Source organism: Abrus precatorius, unplaced genomic scaffold, assembly GCF_003935025.1.
Source record: "Abrus precatorius isolate BTA unplaced genomic scaffold, Abrus_2018 Scaffold9, whole genome shotgun sequence".
Lineage (NCBI taxonomy): Eukaryota > Viridiplantae > Streptophyta > Magnoliopsida > Fabales > Fabaceae > Abrus > Abrus precatorius.
This window is the reverse complement of record NW_020874439.1, coordinates 17,157,566-17,180,739: the sequence shown is the minus strand read 5'-3', so window position 1 is coordinate 17,180,739 and position 23,174 is coordinate 17,157,566. Positions and strand designations below refer to the sequence as shown.

General features: G+C 32.4%; 1 protein-coding gene across 3 annotated transcripts; it reads right to left on the bottom strand.

Annotated features, from left to right (window-relative positions):
- Positions 1–2,058: 2,058 nt before the first annotated feature.
- LOC113848903 (mRNA-capping enzyme-like) lies at positions 2,059–18,579 on the bottom strand. Of its 3 annotated transcripts, none has more exons than XM_027478315.1 (18): positions 18,286–18,579; positions 17,706–17,934; positions 15,869–16,007; positions 15,171–15,322; positions 14,787–14,870; positions 14,616–14,678; positions 13,634–13,765; positions 13,320–13,526; positions 9,906–10,025; positions 9,023–9,072; positions 7,754–7,916; positions 5,663–5,800; positions 4,177–4,299; positions 3,977–4,075; positions 3,499–3,591; positions 3,301–3,382; positions 2,783–2,913; positions 2,059–2,703 (listed from the first exon to the last, which is right to left on the bottom strand). In XM_027478315.1, the coding sequence occupies exons 2-18, from the start codon at positions 17,838–17,840 to the stop codon at positions 2,560–2,562; spliced, it is 2,055 nt and encodes a 684-aa protein (XP_027334116.1). In that variant the 5' UTR covers positions 17,841–17,934; positions 18,286–18,579; the 3' UTR covers positions 2,059–2,559. The 3 variants fall into 3 exon arrangements, with proteins under 3 accessions (XP_027334116.1, XP_027334115.1, XP_027334114.1); XM_027478314.1 differs by having other exon boundaries at positions 2,060–2,703; positions 3,502–3,591; positions 18,152–18,579; XM_027478313.1 differs by having other exon boundaries at positions 2,060–2,703; positions 3,502–3,591.
- Positions 18,580–23,174: the final 4,595 nt, after the last annotated feature.

Genomic DNA, 23,174 nt, shown 5'->3' with positions numbered 1-23,174 from the left:
GGTGTGGAATGTATGACGACAACTGCAAGACTTACATGAATGTGTGGCCTTATGACCAATAAGAATAACACCTTCTACACATTAAAAAAAAAAAAAAGTCCTTAGAAGATCATTGGAGAAAAGACTATTCCATCAATATCACCCCCATTAGTTGGTGGTTCTCAAACTATTGCATTGAAATCTATTATTATATTAAATAAGACTAAATTAAGGAAATGGAATTTTTAAATGAAAAACTAAATTATAAAATGTTAAAATTAAAATAAAATTAAAAAAATTTTAAATCATGCATTTGTGTTAATAACTATCATGATCACATTTAATTTTATATAACTTTACTTAAATTTAAAAGTATGATTTTAAATAAATATTGTATAATTATAAGTTTTTTAATTTTTCTTATTCATTCTTATTATCTTATATAAAGACACCTTATAAAAATAGAATAATAGACAACTATTTTTTATCTTTCTTTTTAATGTTTTCTTTATCAGCGTCAGCGTTATTTTATAATTCATTATTAGCACAATCAAGCTTTACTGTGTAGCAAATTCCTCTAAGCATCTTTAGAATATATTAAATCTTGCAAACCTTAAATTTGTTTCCTCTTAATATTTTTTAAAGAAATTATTTATCATAAGGACTTGATGCCAAGATTTATTTTAATAGTGTAATGAAAATTAGTTCAAACTGTCCAAACCAATAACTAATTCATTAAGACTTTCTTTGAAAGTTTAAAAGTAAAAAATCTAAAACGCAAGAGAGGAGAAAGAATGAAGTTTAATACAAAATTTTTTCAAATTAAGAGAACTTAAAAATATGTGATTATAAGAGTTTTGGAAGGTTTATAAACTCTCTCATTCTTATTTAAAAACTCTAAAATAAAAATAAACATCACATAAATTTTTCTCTTCCCTCTTCTTTCTCCCAAAAATCAATCGTTAAACAAAACTTAAATTGCTATTACTGGAATTGAAACATGCAATCACTAGTTGAAGAACAAAGTATTTTATTACATCATCAATTTTTTATGATTAGAATCTACATATTAAAATAAACCTATATGATAAATACATTTATGAAGATAAAACTTTAATGTTTGTTATTAAATATAAAATAAAATTAATTAACATAAATTTGAAATAATTTTTATTACATTAACTTTTAATTTAATATATTATATAAAAATATAATTATCATTAGTTCAACAGTTGAGTGGCCGATCCAATTTTACAAGAAGTAATTATTAATTAATAACTGAGTGCTCTATTTATCAAGATCCATTTATTTTTCGGAATAATTTGAGAGAGAAATGAACCGAAGAATAATGATCTTTCTAAAAGTTCAATATAATTGATTGAATTTGCATCTACGATATTTTAAAACTATAAGTGAATGTAATTTAGCATTATTTATGATTTGCTTGCAAATAAGATTACGTGGTGAAAAAAAAAAACTACTAATAGACTTGATGCATAAAGGCATATTCAACTTTTCACCCTCCAAATGTGCTCTACTCTAACAACAATATTGAGGATGTAAATTCACTAAATATTTTAAACTAATTTCTCTACAACAATAAAGATTTTAATAATATTAGTAAAAAAAACCATTAATCTCGTTTAACTGACACCATTCCTTGAAGTGAATATGATACCCTCCCACGACTGTGGAGCATGTTATAGGACTTTAGTGCTTTAAAAAACAAACTGCTTATTAAAACTTATGAATAACTTAAACTCTCAAATTATTTTAACATTTTAATGTAATTTATTAAAATAAATTATTTTCAGTTCATTCTAAGAAATTTTATCGTTAAATCTATAACATAAACCATTATTTAAAAAAAACCAAGTTTATCAAAATAAGCGCTTAAACTGTATCTACACGCATCCTAGTAGCTTATAAAGTTAGGCTTGCTGATTAGAGATTTGGCTTCTGTTCCACACCCATTTATCTGAACCCTACGCAAATCTTCACTGCCAAACAGTTGTCACAATTGCCTCCCTCCATATTCTTCCAGTACAGTAACATTTTGTAGATTTGAAGAGTTCAAGTACTGACGAGGAGGGCAAATTGCATGAGAACTTCCACATCCACAGAACATTAAGAGAGAATGGAAGGCTTGTTACTACTATTCAAATTAATATTCACATACAGGGGAAATTCTACCCAATGTAATGGAACTTGGCCCTAAGAAACAGCTACCCTTTGAACAACTTATAATCACTACTTAAGAAAATTGATAATATACATTGAGACTCTAAACCTAACTCTCTTGATCTGGACAACCACAGGAAATGGATTTAGGCCGGAATTTGAGCGGTACCAACTGCACCATACAACTCAGCAGCACAGCAGTAGTAACCGCAAAGACTAATTACATAATATAAGCAAATTTTGGATATGGCCAAAATACATAGCCAAATCCAATACAATTTCATATAAATCCTAGGCAAACATCAGATGATACACTTGACGATGTCTGCATCTGATGTCACATACTACCACCAGTGAAAAGATTGAAGGCATAAGAGTCGCTGATCTATCCACCACCATTCACCTTCGCCTTGCAACGCTAGCATGTTGATTCGCTTTGCTATCCATTCTTATCCTGTCAGCATACATGGGAAGGCGAATTATCTCACTTATTTCATTCAACAAGTCATCCTCAGTGATGTTGTCTCTTATGCTCCGCATCACCTACAATGAATCAGGCAAATGGTTTAAATCAAGAACAGATTAATAGATGAAGGAAATTGGAAAATAGTTGTTATTAAACCTTCTTGTAAGTATTAAATTCATTCGGTGTAGATTTATCTGTTCTGACTCGCATAAACTTCCATTCCTGTCTATCAAAATCCCAAGAACACTCTATGATTTTTCCGGAATAGAGTGAAGCATCTGATCCATCTGCAGAGTTTTAAATTGTCAGTAAGCAATTGCAACAAGTGCAATTGTAAAGAATGACATAGACTAGAAAATGCAGACTCACTAAAACAGGACAAAACCAAATCATCACAAAAAAGGACAAAATCATTCACTGAATAGTATTACTAAAACATTATCCCCCAAAAAAAATGATATGCATTGCTGCTTTCTCCAACCCACTTTTTGCTGGGGGCTAGAAATTGTTTACTGTTACAAAAATTGCCAATCTAAACTTTATATTATTTTATGAAGGTGTGCCACCCAAAGTAACAAATAAACACCATGACTTTTATAAATTTCCTATTCTACAAAGAAACAAAATGTTTAAAAAAATTTGGACAGCCAAATTGAAATAAAAATTTGTCTGACCTCTGAATTCAACCCTGTTCCCGTCCATGAGTTTCTTCTTTCCCCGTTCATAGAGAAAAAGTAGCTCACGATCACCATCAACCTATCACATCAGCATTCAGCAACTACAAATTAGTTGGCCAAATCAAACAACAAAATATTACTGATCAAGTGACATCAGAAGTAATATCCCAACACAACGCAATAAGGTGATGATACTACCTCAAAGAGAAAATCAACAGAATTCAGATCAGCATATTTCCACTTTAAGAGTCCTTCATGAGTACGTGGAATATAAGGATCATCCCAACCCTGGTAATTAATATTGTCAGTAACAACCTCTATCAAATCCAATAACAAAAGAGGAAAACAGCACTGCTCAATAACAAGGTTTTGGAAGGAGAACGAACGTGACCCTACAAGATAGTCTAGGTACGTTGGTCCCCTTCTTCCCAAATCTTTTACCAAATGTCACATCAGGTTTCACCCAGAGATGTTCATTCTCTCGCTCATCATGTTGCACAAGTATGTATTATGTAGATCCCAATGAAAAGGCAATCAACAGATTCAAAAACAAAAATCCAAACATATAAAAAAACTAAAAACAAATAAATAAGGTGCCTTGCCAGCTTGGCACAGAACAGAAAATCCCTCCCTAATGCTTAGAACATTAAAGTGATCACTGATCATAACCCACCTGAAATATGAGACCATCTGCCTCATGTGAGAGTCTTTTAATGAACTCCTTTAAAAGCTTTGTGACAGTAGAGAGCAACCAAAAATCTTTCCTCCTCACCTAAACAACATGCAAGCATATTAATAGTGAAGTCTCAAGGGGGAAAAAAAAAAGCAAAGCTTAAAGTAGATTATGATAATTTTAAGGTCAGAGACACATGCCCTGAATGGTTCCAAGTCATATCTATAGTAAGGATTTCTGCTCTGGTATATATTGTGTCGTTCCTGATTCCTAGGTTCAATCACTTCTTTCTCAAGCATCTTCCACCGTTCATAGAAGGGTCGCTGCACCGAGTTTAAGCTATAAATCAATAACCATACACAGCTACGTAAACTTTTTATGAAGACTTGAGTAAGACAAGAAAGAAAATAAAGAATATAGCATATACAAAAAAGGACCCATATTTTAAGAAGGCTTCCGTCAGATTTTCACCATAGCACTATTTAGATAATTCACCCTTGAAAAATGAAAATGTGAATTCGATACTGCAACCAATTCATATCAACCATCTATTTATTGCCTATTCAAAATTTAAAAATGATGGTCACTCATAAGTGATGCCTTGATGAACTTGAAAGGAACTAGATGCCAATAACAAATGAGACAATATGATATGACTCTCAAAATGTATTATAAGAAATTGTATTGATTAAAATGTGAATTACAGAACAAATATTCTAGTAGAGATAAACCCTAACCAGCCTCCATGGCTCCTTGCCTCCTTCAGAGTCATGCTTTATGCATTCCCTGCCTAGCTAAACAAGTAAACAGCTATACAACCAACTACTGCAATGCTCCACTCCTATAACCCCACTCTCTCTTTATATCATCTCACATGCTACACACACTCCTCCAATTATAACCAACTTACACATTTTATCTACTTGAGCCTGGGCCCTTTTTCCTGGTTCCTATCATAGTATCCTCACAACCAACATTATTGCTTAGTCCATAAAAAATGAAGCTTGCTTTCTCTTCTTTTAGACAACATTCAAAAAGGGATTCCATTTGATCCCATTACAAAGCCAACTCCTGACAGTAACACCTAAAGAAAGATTGTTAGCTTATCTTTGCTTACCAAAAAAAAAAAAAAAAAAGGGAAAAATTGTTACCTTGTGACATAATTCTTCCAATATCAAATTGCAACAATAAGAATTCAAATTCAAAGGGTGGAGAGAAGATATGACAAAACCATAAAACTTATTAACATATGCCAGAATCATCTAAATGACTAATCCGTGGTTTCACTTTCATATTTTATAATATAGAGCCAACATGAGCATAAGACCAGATACATTGATAAGAAAGCTGAACAGTAACAGAGAAACAAGCAAGCAAAATAACAAAGTATAATGAAAGCAAAACTAAATTTAAGAGAAAGAAAAACAATATAATAAGCACAAAGTGATACTATCTAGTGGGACATTCGTTTAAATTATCTCAAATGACAATTGGAAATTATATAGTTTTGAAATTTATGAAAGAAGTTGGGCTGCATTACAATTTTAGTATTTTTGTACCAGTTCTCAAATGACAGAGAAGGCATACAGATAATGGCAACCACAAGTGATTTTCCTATCCCCGATGTATGAACCAATACTAGTCAAAAACAATAATGAGAATCTGGCAATATCATATAAACCAAACCTCTATTACTGATACTTGGTTGATTGCCATCAGATCATATATAAGGTATCTTCTCTCCTGCTTCTGTGAATCTGGCAATGTATCGATAACCATCTCACCATCAAGTAATGTGTAGTGGTGGGTCTTCTCACCCAAACCCTTAAAATCAAGAGATAACAATATATTAGTGTGTGCATCATTTAAAGTTGAAACAGAGATCTTGAGAGAAATTCCATATCTCTAGGTTGCAGAGTGATCTATTATTTATGGCATAGTAACAAACCACAATCAATCAAAGAGATGTTTATTTAGGAAGCAATCAATAGCTAATTTACATCAATCATCATAACTACAATTGATGCAGGCATTTACCTATATACTACATATAAAACCTCTCATGTAGAAGTATAAAGATCACTCACTATCAAGCTTCTTGTAAATATAGCAATATAGCCCACCTCAGAGCTTCTAAGGACAATAGAAAATGCTCACTCTAAATGAAGAACGAGAACACAAACACAGTATGGAAATAATTCTTATGATCTTAGGCATCAAAGTTCACAATAATTAGTGGCACTTGGAGTTTTCAGATGACAGTGGCACTGCACGTTGCAGGTTACGACCAGGAATACCTTCCAATTTCTAGTTTGAAGGTTATCTATGATTAGAGGTAGTTCCAGTCATAGTAGTCAATAGCGGCCGCTATCGCGGAGGAGTGGAGTGGCAGGTCGCCTATGGGGAGCTTATAGCGTCGCGTTTCAGTGGAGCGGCCATCGAGTCGCAATTAGCGGACAAATCGCAGGAGAATTGCAGCCATAGCGGCCGTCATTTCATCCCTGGCCAAAACCTGACTTTGCCCTCGCTTTCTTAACGTTGGACATCTTTAAATGGGGGTAATCTTGGGATTTCACCCCCTTTTACATTTCTGATATCTTCTTCCTCACGAGCCCAAAGTTTTCATTTTCATCTCTCAATTCTCTAATTCGTTCTTCCCCATCTTCATTCTCTACGACATTCTCTTGCTTCCGGCGTCCTTCATCTCCAGCGAGGCTTCTGACGTGACAAAGTCGTCCTCAGGTTATCTTCTTCGTCTCTGGCAAAGCTTCTGACATAACTTAGACATGTTCCGGTGGTTGTCTTCTTCAACTCCGGCGAAGCTTCCAATGTGATCCAGGCATTTCTGGTCATCTTCTTCATCTTTGATAAGACATCCCCCGAACCTGCACATTTTCTAGTGACTGACCAATTTTCTATTTTCTTATTTCCTTATCTATTTTTTATCTCCATCTCTGTTCTTTATTTCTCTCTATTTTGGATATTATTTTTATATGAGGTATAATACTTGGAACTTCAAAATAGTGGCCATCCCGCTATCCGCTATAGCATTTTTCGGGCCCGCCGCTCCGCACCGCTATCTGAGATTGACTATGGTTCCAGTGATTACAGGTAGGTAGCACAATTGTTGAAAACAATGACAAGGAGGGGAGGGGGCATAGAGAGGGAAATGCACAATCCAAATGAAGAAAGAGCACACTACTGGAATGAGATCACAGCAAACAGAGAAAAACGTAGCTGGTTAAGCACAGCAGGTGGCCACTGGCCGGTATGGACATGACAGTGATGATGCAGTGGTTTACTGACCATATCTTGACATTTGGCATTGCCATAAGGAACAGCAGTGGTAACTTTGCAAGCAGCGCATTTGGTAGTGCAAGCCAGCTAGCGTTACATAGCAAGAAAGGGAACTGCTGGAATTGAAGCATAGAAGGAAATGTCACATTGGGCAGTGGGCACACCAGGTTAGGGCTTGTTGGAAGAGAGATATGTTAACATCCACTCTAATACCACATTGATACAATATTTTGGAAAAATTGTTTCTTTCTAATCTCTAGACTGCACCCTTATCTCTTATCTATAGTATAATTATTTCAATCAATCAAGGTGCTAATTAGGAGCTAATCATTAGCTAACTTAGAGTTTACAACCTAATCATTAGATTTACAGAGATTACCACAATTGTATTAACACTTGTTGTAAAGAAGTCTAACACTCAAGTTAAATCAACTCTAACAAACATTATCAGAAATTTCCAATATAAAGCAGCACACATACATCATTAGTACTCCTGCAAGGAAACCTCATTTGGACCCTTCGAAAATTAAAACTTCTATCAATCAAGTAACACCCATCCATTGTTATTAGCATCATATATCGAGTACCATCTGCTTTCCATGTTGCATAATAATATCGTTGTCGTAACAATTGCAAATTATCCCTGCACAGCAACATAATCAAATTTAATATAAATCTATAAATCCAATTGTCAGGATCAACTAGTAAATTTACAGATTTAATTGTTGATACAACAGCAACAAAAGAAATTTAGTTTTTGGGTTTTCCCTCAGGAGTGAAACATGTAAAGGAATAAAAAATAAAAATAATTAAAGGAAGTCTAAAAATCATCAAATACTTGCCTCTTTAAGTAATTAAGATTAAAATATAATTTTTATGGCATATGTTAACAAGTGTTCTAAGGGAACAAGTTAAGGAAACAAAAGTAGAATTGTAGAAAGGTTTAATTGGAAAAGAAAACATATTATTGAGAATAAAATTCATTTAACACATGCTTTTATGTAATGCAATTAGAAACATTTATAGAATTTAACACTTATCCCTTAACCAATGCTGTCAGGGCACTGTCAGCAGTCAGCACGACCTTATTTTTATTTCTTTACTCAAATTAACAGAAGACATAGCTTTTAATAACAGCAAAACACTAAAACCTTCTCTCTAATTACAATTTAAAAAATAAGCAACAAAAATTTGGTCATAAGTTCATATTTCTGTCAACTAGCAAAAACTCCTATGCAGAATCTGATTCAGTTTAAGAGAATACAAATGAAGATTCCCTCCCACAGTAGCCCTACTCCCCTCACATTTCACAAATGATATAGAAGTTATATAAAGATGGTGGCTTTAATTTTCTGAATATAAAGGCATTTTAAGAAACCGTTCTCTTTTATGCAGTCTATATACTTTATAAGAATAGTTAGTGATATTCAATCTGTAAAGAAGATAAATACCACATTATAGAGGTCCAATTAATTACGAAAAATAACCACTAGATAAATATATGAAAAGAATGAATCTTTTATATTATCCTCAATGTCAAGCATTAACCATTTTATTAGACAGTAAGTATAGAAAAAGGACCAAAAAATTGCAAATTAGCGATACAATGCAAAATAATATGCACAAGCATATAATGGGTCAAGGCATAACAAAACAACAAATATAAGTACAGTGGCAGAAGAAATAGCAACTGTATAATTAACATAACAAGTCAAATTATAATATGTCAATGGCTCAGATAAACAAAACCTGTTGAGAGAAACTGGGTGTGAACCTGGAAATTGTGTGTGTCCCCTGGGCTGCAAGCCAATAATTAGTGAAATAGCCATGCCAAGCATGAGATTACATAAAGCAGGAAATCATCAAAAATAAAAGGGGGAAAATAAAGGCACGTGAACAGCTTTTGAAAGAATCCATGTCATCAACAGCTTAGGTTGACACATATTAAACTCAAGAGAGTATAGAATTCACCAAGAACGTACTGCATCTAGTTTATATGATGAGCATGCAAAATATAAGAATGCCAAATTAAAAAATTATCAACCCAGCATTAAAAATTAAGGTTACAGTACAGCAGGAGCATCAGGAAATTCTGATGTGCTATTCAGAGTTCAGACACAAATATTTCGCAAGTTTTCATACTAAAAGGTCTTGTATTCTTATTGACCCTTAAATCAACAATATGTAACAGGTCCATAGCAATATAATCATCAAATGGAATTAGCAACCAACCCAGTCATCATGAAAAACACAAAATATGAACAGATGAAAACATCCATTATAGTAACCAGGAATGACAACATCGTGGCTCCAAAAAACAATATCAAACAAAGGAGCAAAAACTCTATGATATGAAAGACATTGACAGAATAAGTAAATAACACAATTTTGGAAACATACAATGACACAGCCAAGGAAATCAAAAGACAAGAAACAACACTCCAACAGTGTGACAAACAAAAATACAGAGAATGATAACATAGCTAACAGAAACATTAATTCCTTGATTGTAATGTAATTGAACAAATAATGATGTTAATAAAAAACTTAAACATCTTAATTTCAAAACTGAGTTCTCAAATCCAAGCAAAAAAAACTAATGAATGAAAGACAATCATTTAAAAAACCTTACCCCAACACCCAATTTAAGCGTTTGATAACAGAACTGTCGCAATGCATCTTGTTGATCAGTAGGTATCTCATCTCCCAAAACATCATCGTTTGTCATTCTTGTGTCTGTCTCATGGTTATCCTGAGAAAATGGGAAATATTCAAGTTTAAAACTTGTCAAATGACTGAGTCCACTATTTCTACATGAATATTGTTGGGTGGAAAGAAACAAGAGACATCAGATGCAATGCAATCCACCTGGAATTACATATCAGAAGCATTATATATACTGCAAGTTAAAAACACAAAGATTCACAATTACCATAATTACATAATAAGATATAACATAAAATCAGCCCAAATTAATTGTCCTATTTACATCTTCTAACAAGTACAATAGAAACTGGATATTTTATTCATAGTTGTTAATTTCGTATAGTAGTGCATACCAAACTACTCTCAAAAGGCTATAGCAGGATGGCGCATAGCAGGATTACTGCTATTTTAAAGTTTTTTATATGGATACAAAATATATACATATGCAGATAAATTATGTATATAATGTTTAAAAAATATGCATAAATAGCATATGAATAATTATCAACAAAAGACAGAAAAAAGAAAGTGGATTTTCTGGGAGAACATAACAGAGGCAAGACTGTAGAATCATAGAATAGACAATAAAGAGAAGAAAGGAAGTGGATTTTGTCTGAGAAGTCATCCAAGATGAGTGATTCTGCTGGATTGAAGATTGTTGCAAAGCAGAACAGAAACAAAGATGAGATGAGAGCGCGTCAAACAGAGAAGGGAAGAAGGAAAAAAGTGGAGAAAAAGTGGGTTTTTGTCATGTGTCTCACTGTCTCCTGTTGCAAAGCAGAACAGAAATAGAAATGAGAGAAAAGGATGTCCAAGAGAGCAAGGAAGAAAAAAAACACAGGGAAAAGAGAGGTTAGGTCTGAAAACTGAAAAAACTATTTTACCCTTACCCTTAAAAAAACCTAAACTGTGTCATCATAAGGGCATCAAGGAAAAATCAGCTTATTTCTAGAAGATTAAAAGTCTTTTTTACCCTTAAAATACCCTAAAATTCCTTCGCTTTGAGAGTAGAAAAGGAAAGTTAATATCATCGTTGTTAGTCTCAGATAGTGTTAAATAGCAGACGACCCCTCAAACATTACAGCCGAATAGCATATAATAGGATGACTGCTATTTTTAAAAATTTATAATATGCATATATATATATATATTTATGTACACACAACACTGCAGCATGGATGTTATATTAAACAAAAAATGCTAACCAGAGCTTGAACACTAAATAGAGGATGAACAGATAAACAGATCTTGAACACAAAAGCAAGAATGATCAGTGAATAGTAAAATAGAGCTCAAACAGAAAAGCAGAATAGACACCAGAAAAGCTGTTCTCTGCTGAAGAAAAGCAGAAGACACCGGAAAAACTGATTTCTCTGGCAAAATGGAATGGGCGAGTTGGTGAGGAGGCGGAGAAACTGCTATGTGAGGTTTCGACTTTTCATGCAGAGAGGAAGAGTGTGGAGATAGATGAAATATATGTTTTATCAAGGGTAAATGACCTTGCTACCCTTAAAAATAATCCAAACAGTGCGTTCTAAAAATACAGAAAAGGGTTTCTTCCTTTTCCCAAAATCGCGCAATGGCACCCACAACTTCTCCCTGTTCTGGCAGTGAACCACCCGCAACCACCGCGACATAACAAATGCCCCACAACATGGCAGCTGATGGCCACTCTGCACCGGTCCAATAGCGCTGCTATAGCACACTATTGACAACTATGGTTAATATATTTCCTGTGGTGGCCTGCGTTTTGGGCCGCGAATACAGCCATGATGGTCACAATGACCCCAACAGAAAAAACACTCCACTATGCCAGATATGTAGCCCTAAAATTCCTTCGTTTTGAGGCGTAGAAAAGGAAAGTTAATATCTTTCGCTGTGGTGGCACTATTGCACTACGAAAGTTCATGTTTTGGGCTGCAATGGTCACAATGGCCCTGACAGAAAAAAAAAAAAAAAAACACTCCACTATGCCAAATTTGTAGCGGCCTAAGGCTGCTCCGCCAAACACCACCTCTATGATGCACTATTGACAACTGTGATTTTATTACAGAGAAATATAGATAAACCTCAATTATAGAAATCAAAATCACTATCACCACAACCAAAAGATAAAACAGTACAGAACTTCAAGGGTCTGCACCTCCTGGCCCAAAGGCCCCAAAACTCACTCAATGACTGGATGTCCTCTCCCCAACCTTCCTTACCCCCTTTATCTTGGCTTCTAATCATTTGTCTTTCCTCCCTACCTTCCATGCCATGTAGGAGGCTATTACTACCCAAATCCCTCTTCTGCCCAGTATTCATATGTTACACATGATCTAGCATATGAATGAACATAATATTGTATATTACAATACTAAAAGTAAAAGAACAAATACATCACAGTAATCAACAAATTGGTTCAGGAAAGTAATTAGGCAATCTGGACAGACCCAAATTTAGAAGACAGACTACACAGTCAAACTCTCATTGACAAACAAAAAAAGAATTCCAGCTTTAGTTCTTTTCCAAATGACAAATAACATTAACCGGACTATGGCCATGGTGCACTTAGTAGGACTGTAGGAGAGAGAATGAACTTAAGGTAAAAATGAAGAGGTGGAAACACACATCAGACCTTTCTAGCAATTCCACTAATTTTTTAGATCCATTATGTTTTCTTTTATTGTAGAAAAGGAATTTATTAGACAGAAAAAGTAAAGTCTGACAAGGAGGAGAATGATAAGAAATCCTCAAAATAAAAGGAGGAAAATTAAGTTAAGAATGCAATCTATCAGCTTATCAGAAATCAAAACCCCCTGACATAGACATGAAAAGAAAAAAAAAAGTCAGACAGAAACCACAAGCACAGCCCTCTGTCAAAAGAAATCTAGGGCCAGGGAGTTTCTTGAAAGACACAGGTATTCAAATAATGTTAAACAACAGCAAAAAGAATGTACAAGTAGCCAAACTCAAGCTGCACATAAAATACGGACAAAAGTAGAATGTTAAAAAACTTGGGCCTAACTCCCAAAAGCTAACTCATAGGAGGAGGACTGTCCTAGCCCTTATAAAGAGTATTTTGGCTCTATTCCTAACCAATGTGGGACATCTTAAACACAGAATAAATCTTGCAAATCTGCAGATTGTCATTTGTATAATTTCAAATTTCAAACCAGATGAAGGACATGACATAAGTCCAAAAAAGGGAAGTTTAGATTGCCAAATGGGTTTGAATTAGCAAAAACAAAAATACCACTAACACCAAATCCCACTAGAAGATAAAATAAGCAATCATATAGCATGAGAAAACTGCAAAACCCAAAATATCAAAATCCATTATATATATTATCCTTACCGGCAAATCAGGGCCTGGTACTCCATCATCATCATCATCTGGAAGAGCTTCACCATTGAGGTCAAATTCAGAAGATCTCTTCCACTCTGGAGTAGGAGGACAAACTACCATTTCAGGCTTTTTCTCATGATAAAATGCGTATAATGCATCAATGTAATCAGGTTTGTAGATTCCTGGAGGGCGTGCTTCAGAAAATATTTTTATTGCCTAAAAAATGGGCCAATCATAAGTATATTTACTGCAAGCAACATCTTAAACAAACAAAGAGAGGGAGGGAGGAAGAACTGCAGTTACAAGGTATCTCCATAACTGACCTGAGTGACTGACATTGACATGGCACGCATTAGATAGTGGATGATCATGTATCCTGTACGATTATGCCCATGTGTACAATGAACAAGTATATACTTCTTGGAGTGTTTTTGACGCGACAAAAATTGTGTAACCTGGAATTGTAAATAAGTCCATGGTTCAAAAATAATAATCACCTAGTAAGAGTAATTCCAACTTCAAAGAAAACACTTCCAATTAGTAGCTTCTTTTGGATAAGATCAGATCAGATGTTTAACTTTTACTGGTGTAAAGTACATGTTCTATTTACAAAGTTTCACTTCCAGATATATTGAGGGACTGGAACTTTTGTCTAATTGAATGTTTACTTTGTTCTATATTGCTCGTTTTCCTGATTCTTTGTTAAGGAGGCCTCTTATCCTTCTAAGCACTAACTCATGTAATCATCTTTTTGTGGTTTAATGATCTTTTTCTTTTATCAAAAACATTAATAAAAGCGAAAATTTGTTGCTCTAATGAGAGAGGAGAAAGTATAACATTTTTCTCCACAAAGGACAGCGCATTCAAGGATTCATATCTAAGTGTCTTCGAAAGTGTTCTTGTACATAGACACACAGAAAGGAGAGGCAGAAAACATATCAAGCATGCACCAAAAAAAAAAAAAGTAGAAGAAAAAAGTAATTATTTATTTATTATAAAATACAAGACTAACCAATAATTAACTAGTTAAAATATAATCATACTTTAAAACAAAAGAGAAGTCATATGGTATATAATGAATCTACACAAAACTTCTTCCAATATTTTAGTTCAAGGAATATATTTGAATACAATATATCAAATAGTTTAGAAAGTATCAGAAGACCCATTTCTGGATAATATTACTAAGGCAAGAAAGAAGATCCTTCAATGAAAACCCCTTCTCAATCCAAGAAACAGAAAATGCAAGCCAAATTCTTCTAAATAATTATGGAAGACTACAAAAAATATTATCAAGAAACAAACCTCATAGACGAACTGGTTCACAGATAAATTATCAGGTACAGAATCACGCCCTCTGCATTGAATCTAAACCATAAAAATAATCTTTAGATGCAAGGACAAGAAGGTGTCACTGGTTTAAAGACAAAATGAGAAAAATCTTGATTTGGTGAGTAAAATTTGACAACTACAAACCTTAACATGCTTGATGCCCTCTTTCTTTAAATCTGACACTGGATAGTATCGAGAGGTATTTGTCAAATCGATCACCAGACCAAGCTGCAAATCAGGAGAACAAAATGTAAGCAGCAGTAATATGCAAAAAGTCTTTTGTATGAAATAAAGCATTCAAACCCCTAAATTGTACTGTTAAGGACAAGCAGAAGAGATTGTACTTGGGCAAACAAATATATGAGGGTATCCTTTTCCTTGTTAACTAAAAAATTTTCTTTCAATTAGATTACTCCTGCTCTTAAAATCAAAATTGAAGAAAAATTCAATGACAAAGAAGAACAAGAAACACAACAGACAGACTAAAATCTAAATGAAGTACTAATTTTTCAAATAAATTAAACTTACCTTTCTTCCAATAACTCTCTGTTGATGTATCACTTGTTTAAATGAGTATCTTTTACCAGGAGCGATGCAGTCATTGAATGATTCACCAAGTGGAACCTTCGAAGGTATCATGCAACAGATTTCCTGGCCAGATGAAGGGCAATCCAACCACCCTGCATGTAAAAGAATATAAAGATAGCAATACTTATTTTTTCATGTACACAGACGACCATTGTAATTTAAATGCATGTTTGGAATCATTTATTTTTAAACAAATAATCGCTTATCTTTTAAAATCTATCTCAAGAAACTGACAAATAAGCAATTATTTCTTCAAAATAAGTTGAACCAAACACTTATTAAAAGCAAATTAAAGAATACATATCAATCTGCATTTTAGAAATTAAAAAAAAATGCATTAATTTGGTTGGATCACTTAATCTGCAGCCCATGCAAAAAAAACAAAGCACTCAAGCTACATAATAATTTCCCCAAAAACAAGGGTTATAACACAAAATACCATCAATAGCATATCTAATAAATTTATAAATCCAAAGAATATCTTGATATAAGCAATCATGTTAAGAAATATCTGAATTTAGTATTGAAGGTAGCGATAGCATTATGTGAATTGAATGGCTGGGAAGAAATATAAATTCAACCACATCACTAATTACCAGAGGCAAAACAGCAAGTGGATCACGGAAAGAAACCCTTACCCGGAGGAAGCCTGCTTTTATCATATGATTTAAGGTTCTTAGTATTAAATAGATTATCATATCCAGGTGACTGCGACACATGTACAGGTCTGTCATCTGATCGTTCTCTCTTCAACCTTCTCTTTCTTTCTTCACGCTCCTAGAAAGCAGCAGTAAAATTGTGTTAAAGAAAATACAGGAACACAGCTTTAAACTCTAATTATTAATGAAGCCCATAGAATCAGCAGAACATGTGCCATATGTATAATTGAATGGCCAAAAATTATGTTTTGGGAATAAGTTCTAATTAAAAATTAAGCAGTTAACTTAGCACAGCAACAACCTTTGGGGCTGTAGTTTTCTTTTCCTTTTTTTCTTTTTTCATATTGTTTATAAATTAACTCCATCAAACTCTATCTGCCCATTAAGCATATTTTTTTTTTTTGGCTTAATTTATAGTTTATACCCCCAAAAAAATCAGCTAAAAGCTCTCTTTACAGCATTTTGATTATGCTCTTTGTTTAACACAAAAATTCACTAACCCAAACACACAATAACTGTTATCATGTGATGGAATGTGAAGATAGAGAGGGAGAGATTGAGCAAAACGATTCTGACTATTCAAGCCTAAATTTACTTGAAAAGTACTATATCATTGAACATCTGGCAATAAAATTTGGATTACTCTAAATTCATCTTCAATCATAATTCATATATCATAATTTTCCTTTATTGCAACTAGCAAGACAGTGAAATGAAGGATTTAATTCCTTTTCAGCAACTCTAAAAGAATAAATATATAATTTGATATTGTGAGTTTGTGAAATGTCAGGTTACAACACTGCGTCCTACTTTACAATTTTTATACAGTATTTGCAATATCAAGATCTGTATCCAGCTTTGGAGGAACCATATGATTCAAAGTATAAATTAAAAAGCAGACAGTTAAGCACTAAACACAGCCAATTAAAAAGCTTGATGTCTTGACCAAAAAATTGAGAGGCTGGGGATTTCAGAAATTTCAGTTTTGGTGCTTTTTGGAAAGGACACATTTCAAGATCAGTATAGTAGTTCATGACAGAGCCCAGTACTTTATCCTCTTTGGAGGAAGTTTAATGAATAATGAAGAATATTATGTTCAGAATGATAATTAGTAACAGACCAAAATAATAATTAAATGAACTTTCTCATTAAAACCCAGGAAGTATAGATAGAAACTATGCATACAACAGCCTAGAAAGTAACTTTAATAGACCAAGTTATTCTATATAAAAAGTATTCACATAACTAGCAATGAAGGTGACAATAGAAAGAGATTTATAATTAACCAGAAATCTAATACCACTAGATGTAATGGTAACTATTCATAATTTATATCAAATTTCAAATCACCAGACAAGAAAAACAAGAGCTTATGAGATCGTGAAATATAGTGTATCATGTATGGACAGTCTATAATATATGCATGTATTCACCATTCAAGCATTAGAATGTCATATTGGGAAGTATCAACTCATGCACCAACAAAGAAAGTATCAAGGATGGAATCTAGGATCATTTTATAATGGTTGCACAGAAAGGTTTTTTAAAGTAACACTTCATCCCTAGTAAAATAAAAGGTTAAGAAAAAAAATTGGGGGGTCCCAGCAAAAAACAGGTCACAAGATCGCAAGTTGCAACGAAACCTGATGAAAATATTTTATGGCAAGAACTTCACTAGTTCATCCCAAAAAATTGAAAAGTTGCCATCACAATAGTCCAGGTCCAAGGAATCAAACATCATAGCCAACATTTAGAGTCTATGTCATGAGCATGACACTAAAATGGGAGAAAAGGACAAAAAGGGATGAAAGGGTACCCGGCGTGCAATATCAGCTCCAGATTCTATGCGTTCTTCAGGTGCAGTATACTCTTCAACATGTATCCTTTCCTCAAAAGTATCTTCCTCTTCCTCCGGAACCGGTGAGGCATTCAAGTCCATAGCAACTATCATCAAGCATCAAGCAACATTCGTCCGCCACAGTATAAATCTCAATGCCCCAAACAACTTTGAGTTTGTCTGTCAGTAATTACAACAATCCTGTTGCCTGCATCATCAATCTTATTAAACCAGCTAGCCACAATTTCTACCATCCAAATTCTACCAGTTTGTCCTCAACAAAAATACAAAATGGCTTCAACCACGAAATGCTCAAGCAATCACGGAAATTCATAAAATAGACCAAAAATTCAAGCTTCTAGGAACAGACTCAAATTACCCAAACACCAGTTTTCACACAGAGAGAGAGGGAACGAAATTCCCACCTAGCTTCGCTTTCTCTCACATACTCCCAGCACCAAGGAGCAACACCAAAGTAGAATCAAAACTCAGATATCAAAACTATTCGAAGTTCAAATTTAACAAACGCAAGGGCGAAAAGGAGTCGCAATTCACAAACCTCTGCAAGCAATTGACGACGAAACGAGGAGAATCGAAACTCTGTCGATCACAACAGCTATGCAATTTTAGCGAATGGAGAAGAGGAACCCTAGAATCGTGGTAAGCACAGCGAGAGTGAGAGTTCGTGTCGAAACCCTAGAGAGAGAAAGTAGAGGTGGAGAGATAGAAGGGTTTGTTGGGGTTAGATAGAGAGAGAAAGTGAGGTTTGTTGCTATGTGTTGTTAATTAACGAATGAAATGAAAGGAGGCATGGAGAGAGAAAGAGCGCATAGCAGGAAGAGGCCGCAGACGAAGAAATACTCGGTACCGAGCAGCAATATAAATAAATAAAATACTCAAATATAAATATAATCACTAGAATGATTTACTAATTAATTAATTAAGGCTTAAATGTGGTTTGGGTTAGGAGTGTAAACGATAAATATTAAACGCTTAATTAAAGTTTAAGATTAGCCTGTGAAAAAAATTCTTACACTGGGCTCTCATTTAAAACTTCAATTTAGCTTCATAAAAAATATTAAAATATAACAAAAATTAAGTAAATATATCATAGCAATCAAATATAATAGAGTGTGAATTTAATTCATTTAAATAATTAAATTTAGCTAAATTTTTAATGTTACACTCTTAGTTTAAACTTATGTTTTTGGAGCTTTGTGATTTATTGCTCACTTTCTTTTTTTCATAATTACAAATATTTTGTAGATTTTTTTTTATTTGAAATTTATATCATTACTTTTTTTTACGTGAAAAATTATATCATTACTAAGTGTATGGATTAACATACATGAAATTATTATAATTTAATTTAAGTTTTAAATATACAATAATATTAAATATTTTTTAAAATATTAATATTTATAATAATTTTACACCATTCAAACAAAATTGTATCTTACAAAAAAATATATCGAATATAAATAAAAAATAATGACATCTAATAAATAATATTAATTTAATTAATTAATAATAAATATATGCTTAAAAAAGAATATATAATTTTCTTATACAATTAATGATAAGTTATTTTCTTGTACAACTAATAACAAGAATTAAATAAACAAACATACATTACACTTATGATAAATCAAAGTTTAAAAATTAAAAATAAGTGAAACTATTTAAAAATTGTTTAATGAAATTTTTTTCTCTAACAAATAAAATTGTACAACATCTTTGACAATAATTTGTTTAGATATTTTTTATCATTTAATGATGTTTTATTTTTTTTTTATGAAAGTGATTTAAAGATATAATATTTAGTCATTAACTTCTAAGAATGTTTCTTATCGCAATTGTGTAGCTCTTTATCATAATGTGCATGGATATCAACAAAAACCATTTTTACGCATTTATTAGTGAATGAATCTTTTCTATTAAATGAATTAAGTCATGTACCTATAAAATAAATTAGAGTCACATTTTTTCAAGTGTTTTTCTTCACCTTTACTTGTTTGGAGGTGAGCTTGTGATATTCAATGTTTTATACTGCATCATGTTTAGTGTTTACATGCCTATAAATAATCATATAAAATAATTCACTTAATTAAATGTCTCTTTTTAGATAGTACCAAAATAGTTCTAAAAAAGAGTATTTATTATAATTTTATATCGTTAATATAATAAATACTTTTACTTATTAAAAATTTTGCTTATAGATGCTTAAGTTCAGTCCTAAGAGTCATTTAAAATATAGTGTTTAGTCATTAACTTCTAAGAATGTTTATTATCGTAATTGTGAAGCTCTTTGTCATAATGTGCATGAATGCCAATGAAAAAATATTGTTACGCATTTATTAGTAATTAAATCTTTTCTTTTAAATGAATTACAGTCACGTGCTTATAAAATAAATTAGAGTCATGTTTTTTTCAAGTGTTTGTCTTTGCCTTTACTTGTTTGGAGGTGTGCTTGTAATATTCAATGTTTTATACTGCATCATGTTTAGAGTTTACATGCCCATAAATAATCATATAAAATAATTCGCTTAATTAAGTGTCTCTCTTTATATAATGTCAAAATTGAGTATTTATTACAATTTAATAAGGTTAATACAATAAATGCTTTTTTTTATTAAAAAATTATTTATGGATACTTAAGTTCAATATTAAGAGTCATTTAAAAATATGGTATTTAGTCATTAACTTCTAAAAATGTTTCTTGTTGCAATTATGAAGCTCTTTGTCATACCGTGCATAGATACCAACAAAAAACATATTTACGCATGTATTAGTAAATGGATCTTTTCTGTTAAATGAATACTTATAAAATAAATTAGAGTCATATTTTTTCAAGTGTTTATCTTCGCCTTTACTTGTTTGTAGGTGTGTGTGTGATATTTAATACTTTGTACCACATCATGTTTAATGTTTACATGCCAGTGACTAATCATATAAAATAATTTGCTTGATTAAATATTTCTCTTTATACAGTGCAAAAATGGTTCTAAAAAAGAGTATTTATTATAATTTTATAACTTTTTTAATACAATAAATACTTTTTTTATTAAAAAAAAGTATTTATTGATGCTTAAGTTCAGCCTTAAGAGTCATTTAAAAATATGGTGTTTAGTTGTTAACTTCTAAGAATGTTTCTTATCGCAATTGTAAAGCTCTTTGTCATAATGTGCATGAATAATAATTATATTTCTTGATAATTATAGCTAAACAATCTAAATCTATCATTAAAACTTAGACTGACAAATTAATTTAAAGCTACAGTTTTATCTCAAAAGTATGTTGATTCTGACGTTCTTCAGCCAGAACTTCTAACTTGAGAAATAGCTACAGTACCTGTCATTTATGCTCACATACCATCGTACATCATTGCAAAACACACACCAACATAAACAGAATGTAAGGGTGCGCTTATGAGATAGTAATCACAGTTATAAAAGTAGAATATGAATATGAATGTTTATACAGCTTGTTATTTCAATATTCTTTCAACCCATAACACATCAATGCAATCCATCTAATGCACAATACAACAGCTCAGTTCCAACTAGTTTCACAGGCCTAATAATCCAGAAAGAACCTATAATTCTCCAGTCTATGAGAGACCTATCCCAGTACCTAAATACAGCTCAGCATGTTATATAATCGATACATGTTTACACTACCTAAATATGCAACTAGTTTCTAGAATGATGAATATCAGCACAATATTCCAGCTTAGCCACAATTATGTATTTAACAACTCAGCAATATCTAGCAATATACATACATATACAGCGATAGCTCAACATTTACAACTTTTATTAAAGCATCATATCAGCACTCATCCATTCATTTTAGCACACATGATTCACAGTATATGATGAATATTCCATAGTTTTTATTAAATATTCACTACCAGAAATACACTTTATACAGATGGATAATACAAACAGATTTTTTTCGTTTGCAATACAGACGGATTTATAGACAGATATTCAAATTTTTTGTATTTTGTATTTTTTGGAGAAATTTGTCTGTAATACAAACGAAAAAAATCAGTTTGTATTACAGCCCGCAATTTGGCGTGAAAACTCATAGACAAAATTACAGACAGAATTTTTTGTCTGTAATTGAAAATTAGCGAGATTTTTAGAGCGGGAGTTATAGATGGAAAAAATCTGTGTACAAATATGACTATTTTTACCGACTTTTCAATTTGCTTATTTATAGATGAATTTTTTCATCTGTAATGTTCTTTAGCGGATTTACAGACAGATAAATCCATTTGTAATTGAACTCTTAAAACATATCGTTTCATTAATACATTTATAGACATATTTTTTCGTCTGTAATATGTGAAACCCATCAAAATTGTGCCTATTCCTTCTTCTTCTCACTTTCCATTATTTCTTCTTTCTCTGATCTCCCTGTCTTTGTCTCTCTCTAGCATTATCAATTTTTTGGCCTGTACAAGTGGCTGGAGTATTCATTTAGAAAATAATTTACATCATTGTGTTCCTGGTGCGATACTCTAAATTTTAATCGGTTTAGTTTTTTTAATTTTTGATGTATAATAGAGACTTAAAATTTCTAAGATAAAGTTGTAGAACTGGAGATTGTATGACTGAGGGGATGGACATAGAAGTCCTTCCTCGAACCTGATTACTGTGTGCTATGGAGTTATTTGTGCTTGCAAAAATCGTAGAATATGCATATTGTGGAATTATAAGGAGATGTGCTCTAGAACGGTTTAGGATTGTGATGTTTATGTTTTTTATGCATTGATTAATAATATATTGTTATATAATATATAGCTTATGTTTAAAAAAAAAATAGATTTTTGTATTAAGTACGTGTAAAGAACAAGACAAGGAAATATACATATATAAAGGAAGATTCTATCAAAATTTACAATAAATTTTTTTTGTATTAAGTGTAAACAAATATAAGAAAATATTCATATATTAGGGGAGATTTTGTCGAAATTTACATTAGAAATTTGTTGTATTAAGTGCAAACAAATATAAGAAAATATTCATATATCAGATGAAATTCTACCAAAATTTATATTAGAAATTTGTTGTATTAAGTGTAAATAAATATAAGAAAATATTTATATATTAGGGAAGATTCTACCAAAATTTACATTAGAAATTTGTGTAATGTAAAATAAAAAGTTGATACAACACTGTGTATTTGTGTATGTAGTCTCTAAACATGTATTATATTTGATTTAGATATGGCAGGTAAAGGTAAGAAAGGTGTTGCTCAGTATCCTGATCATAGCAACACTCCTTTACCCACCGCTCCCACTTCTACCTCCACACTAGCTACTATGCAGACCTCCCACGCTAGGGGGCAGAAGCAGTTTATCATGGTGCTCAATGCTTTGCAGACTCCATGTTTCGTGCATCTATCATTGGAGATGTCCCTTCTCTTGCACCTAAGGAA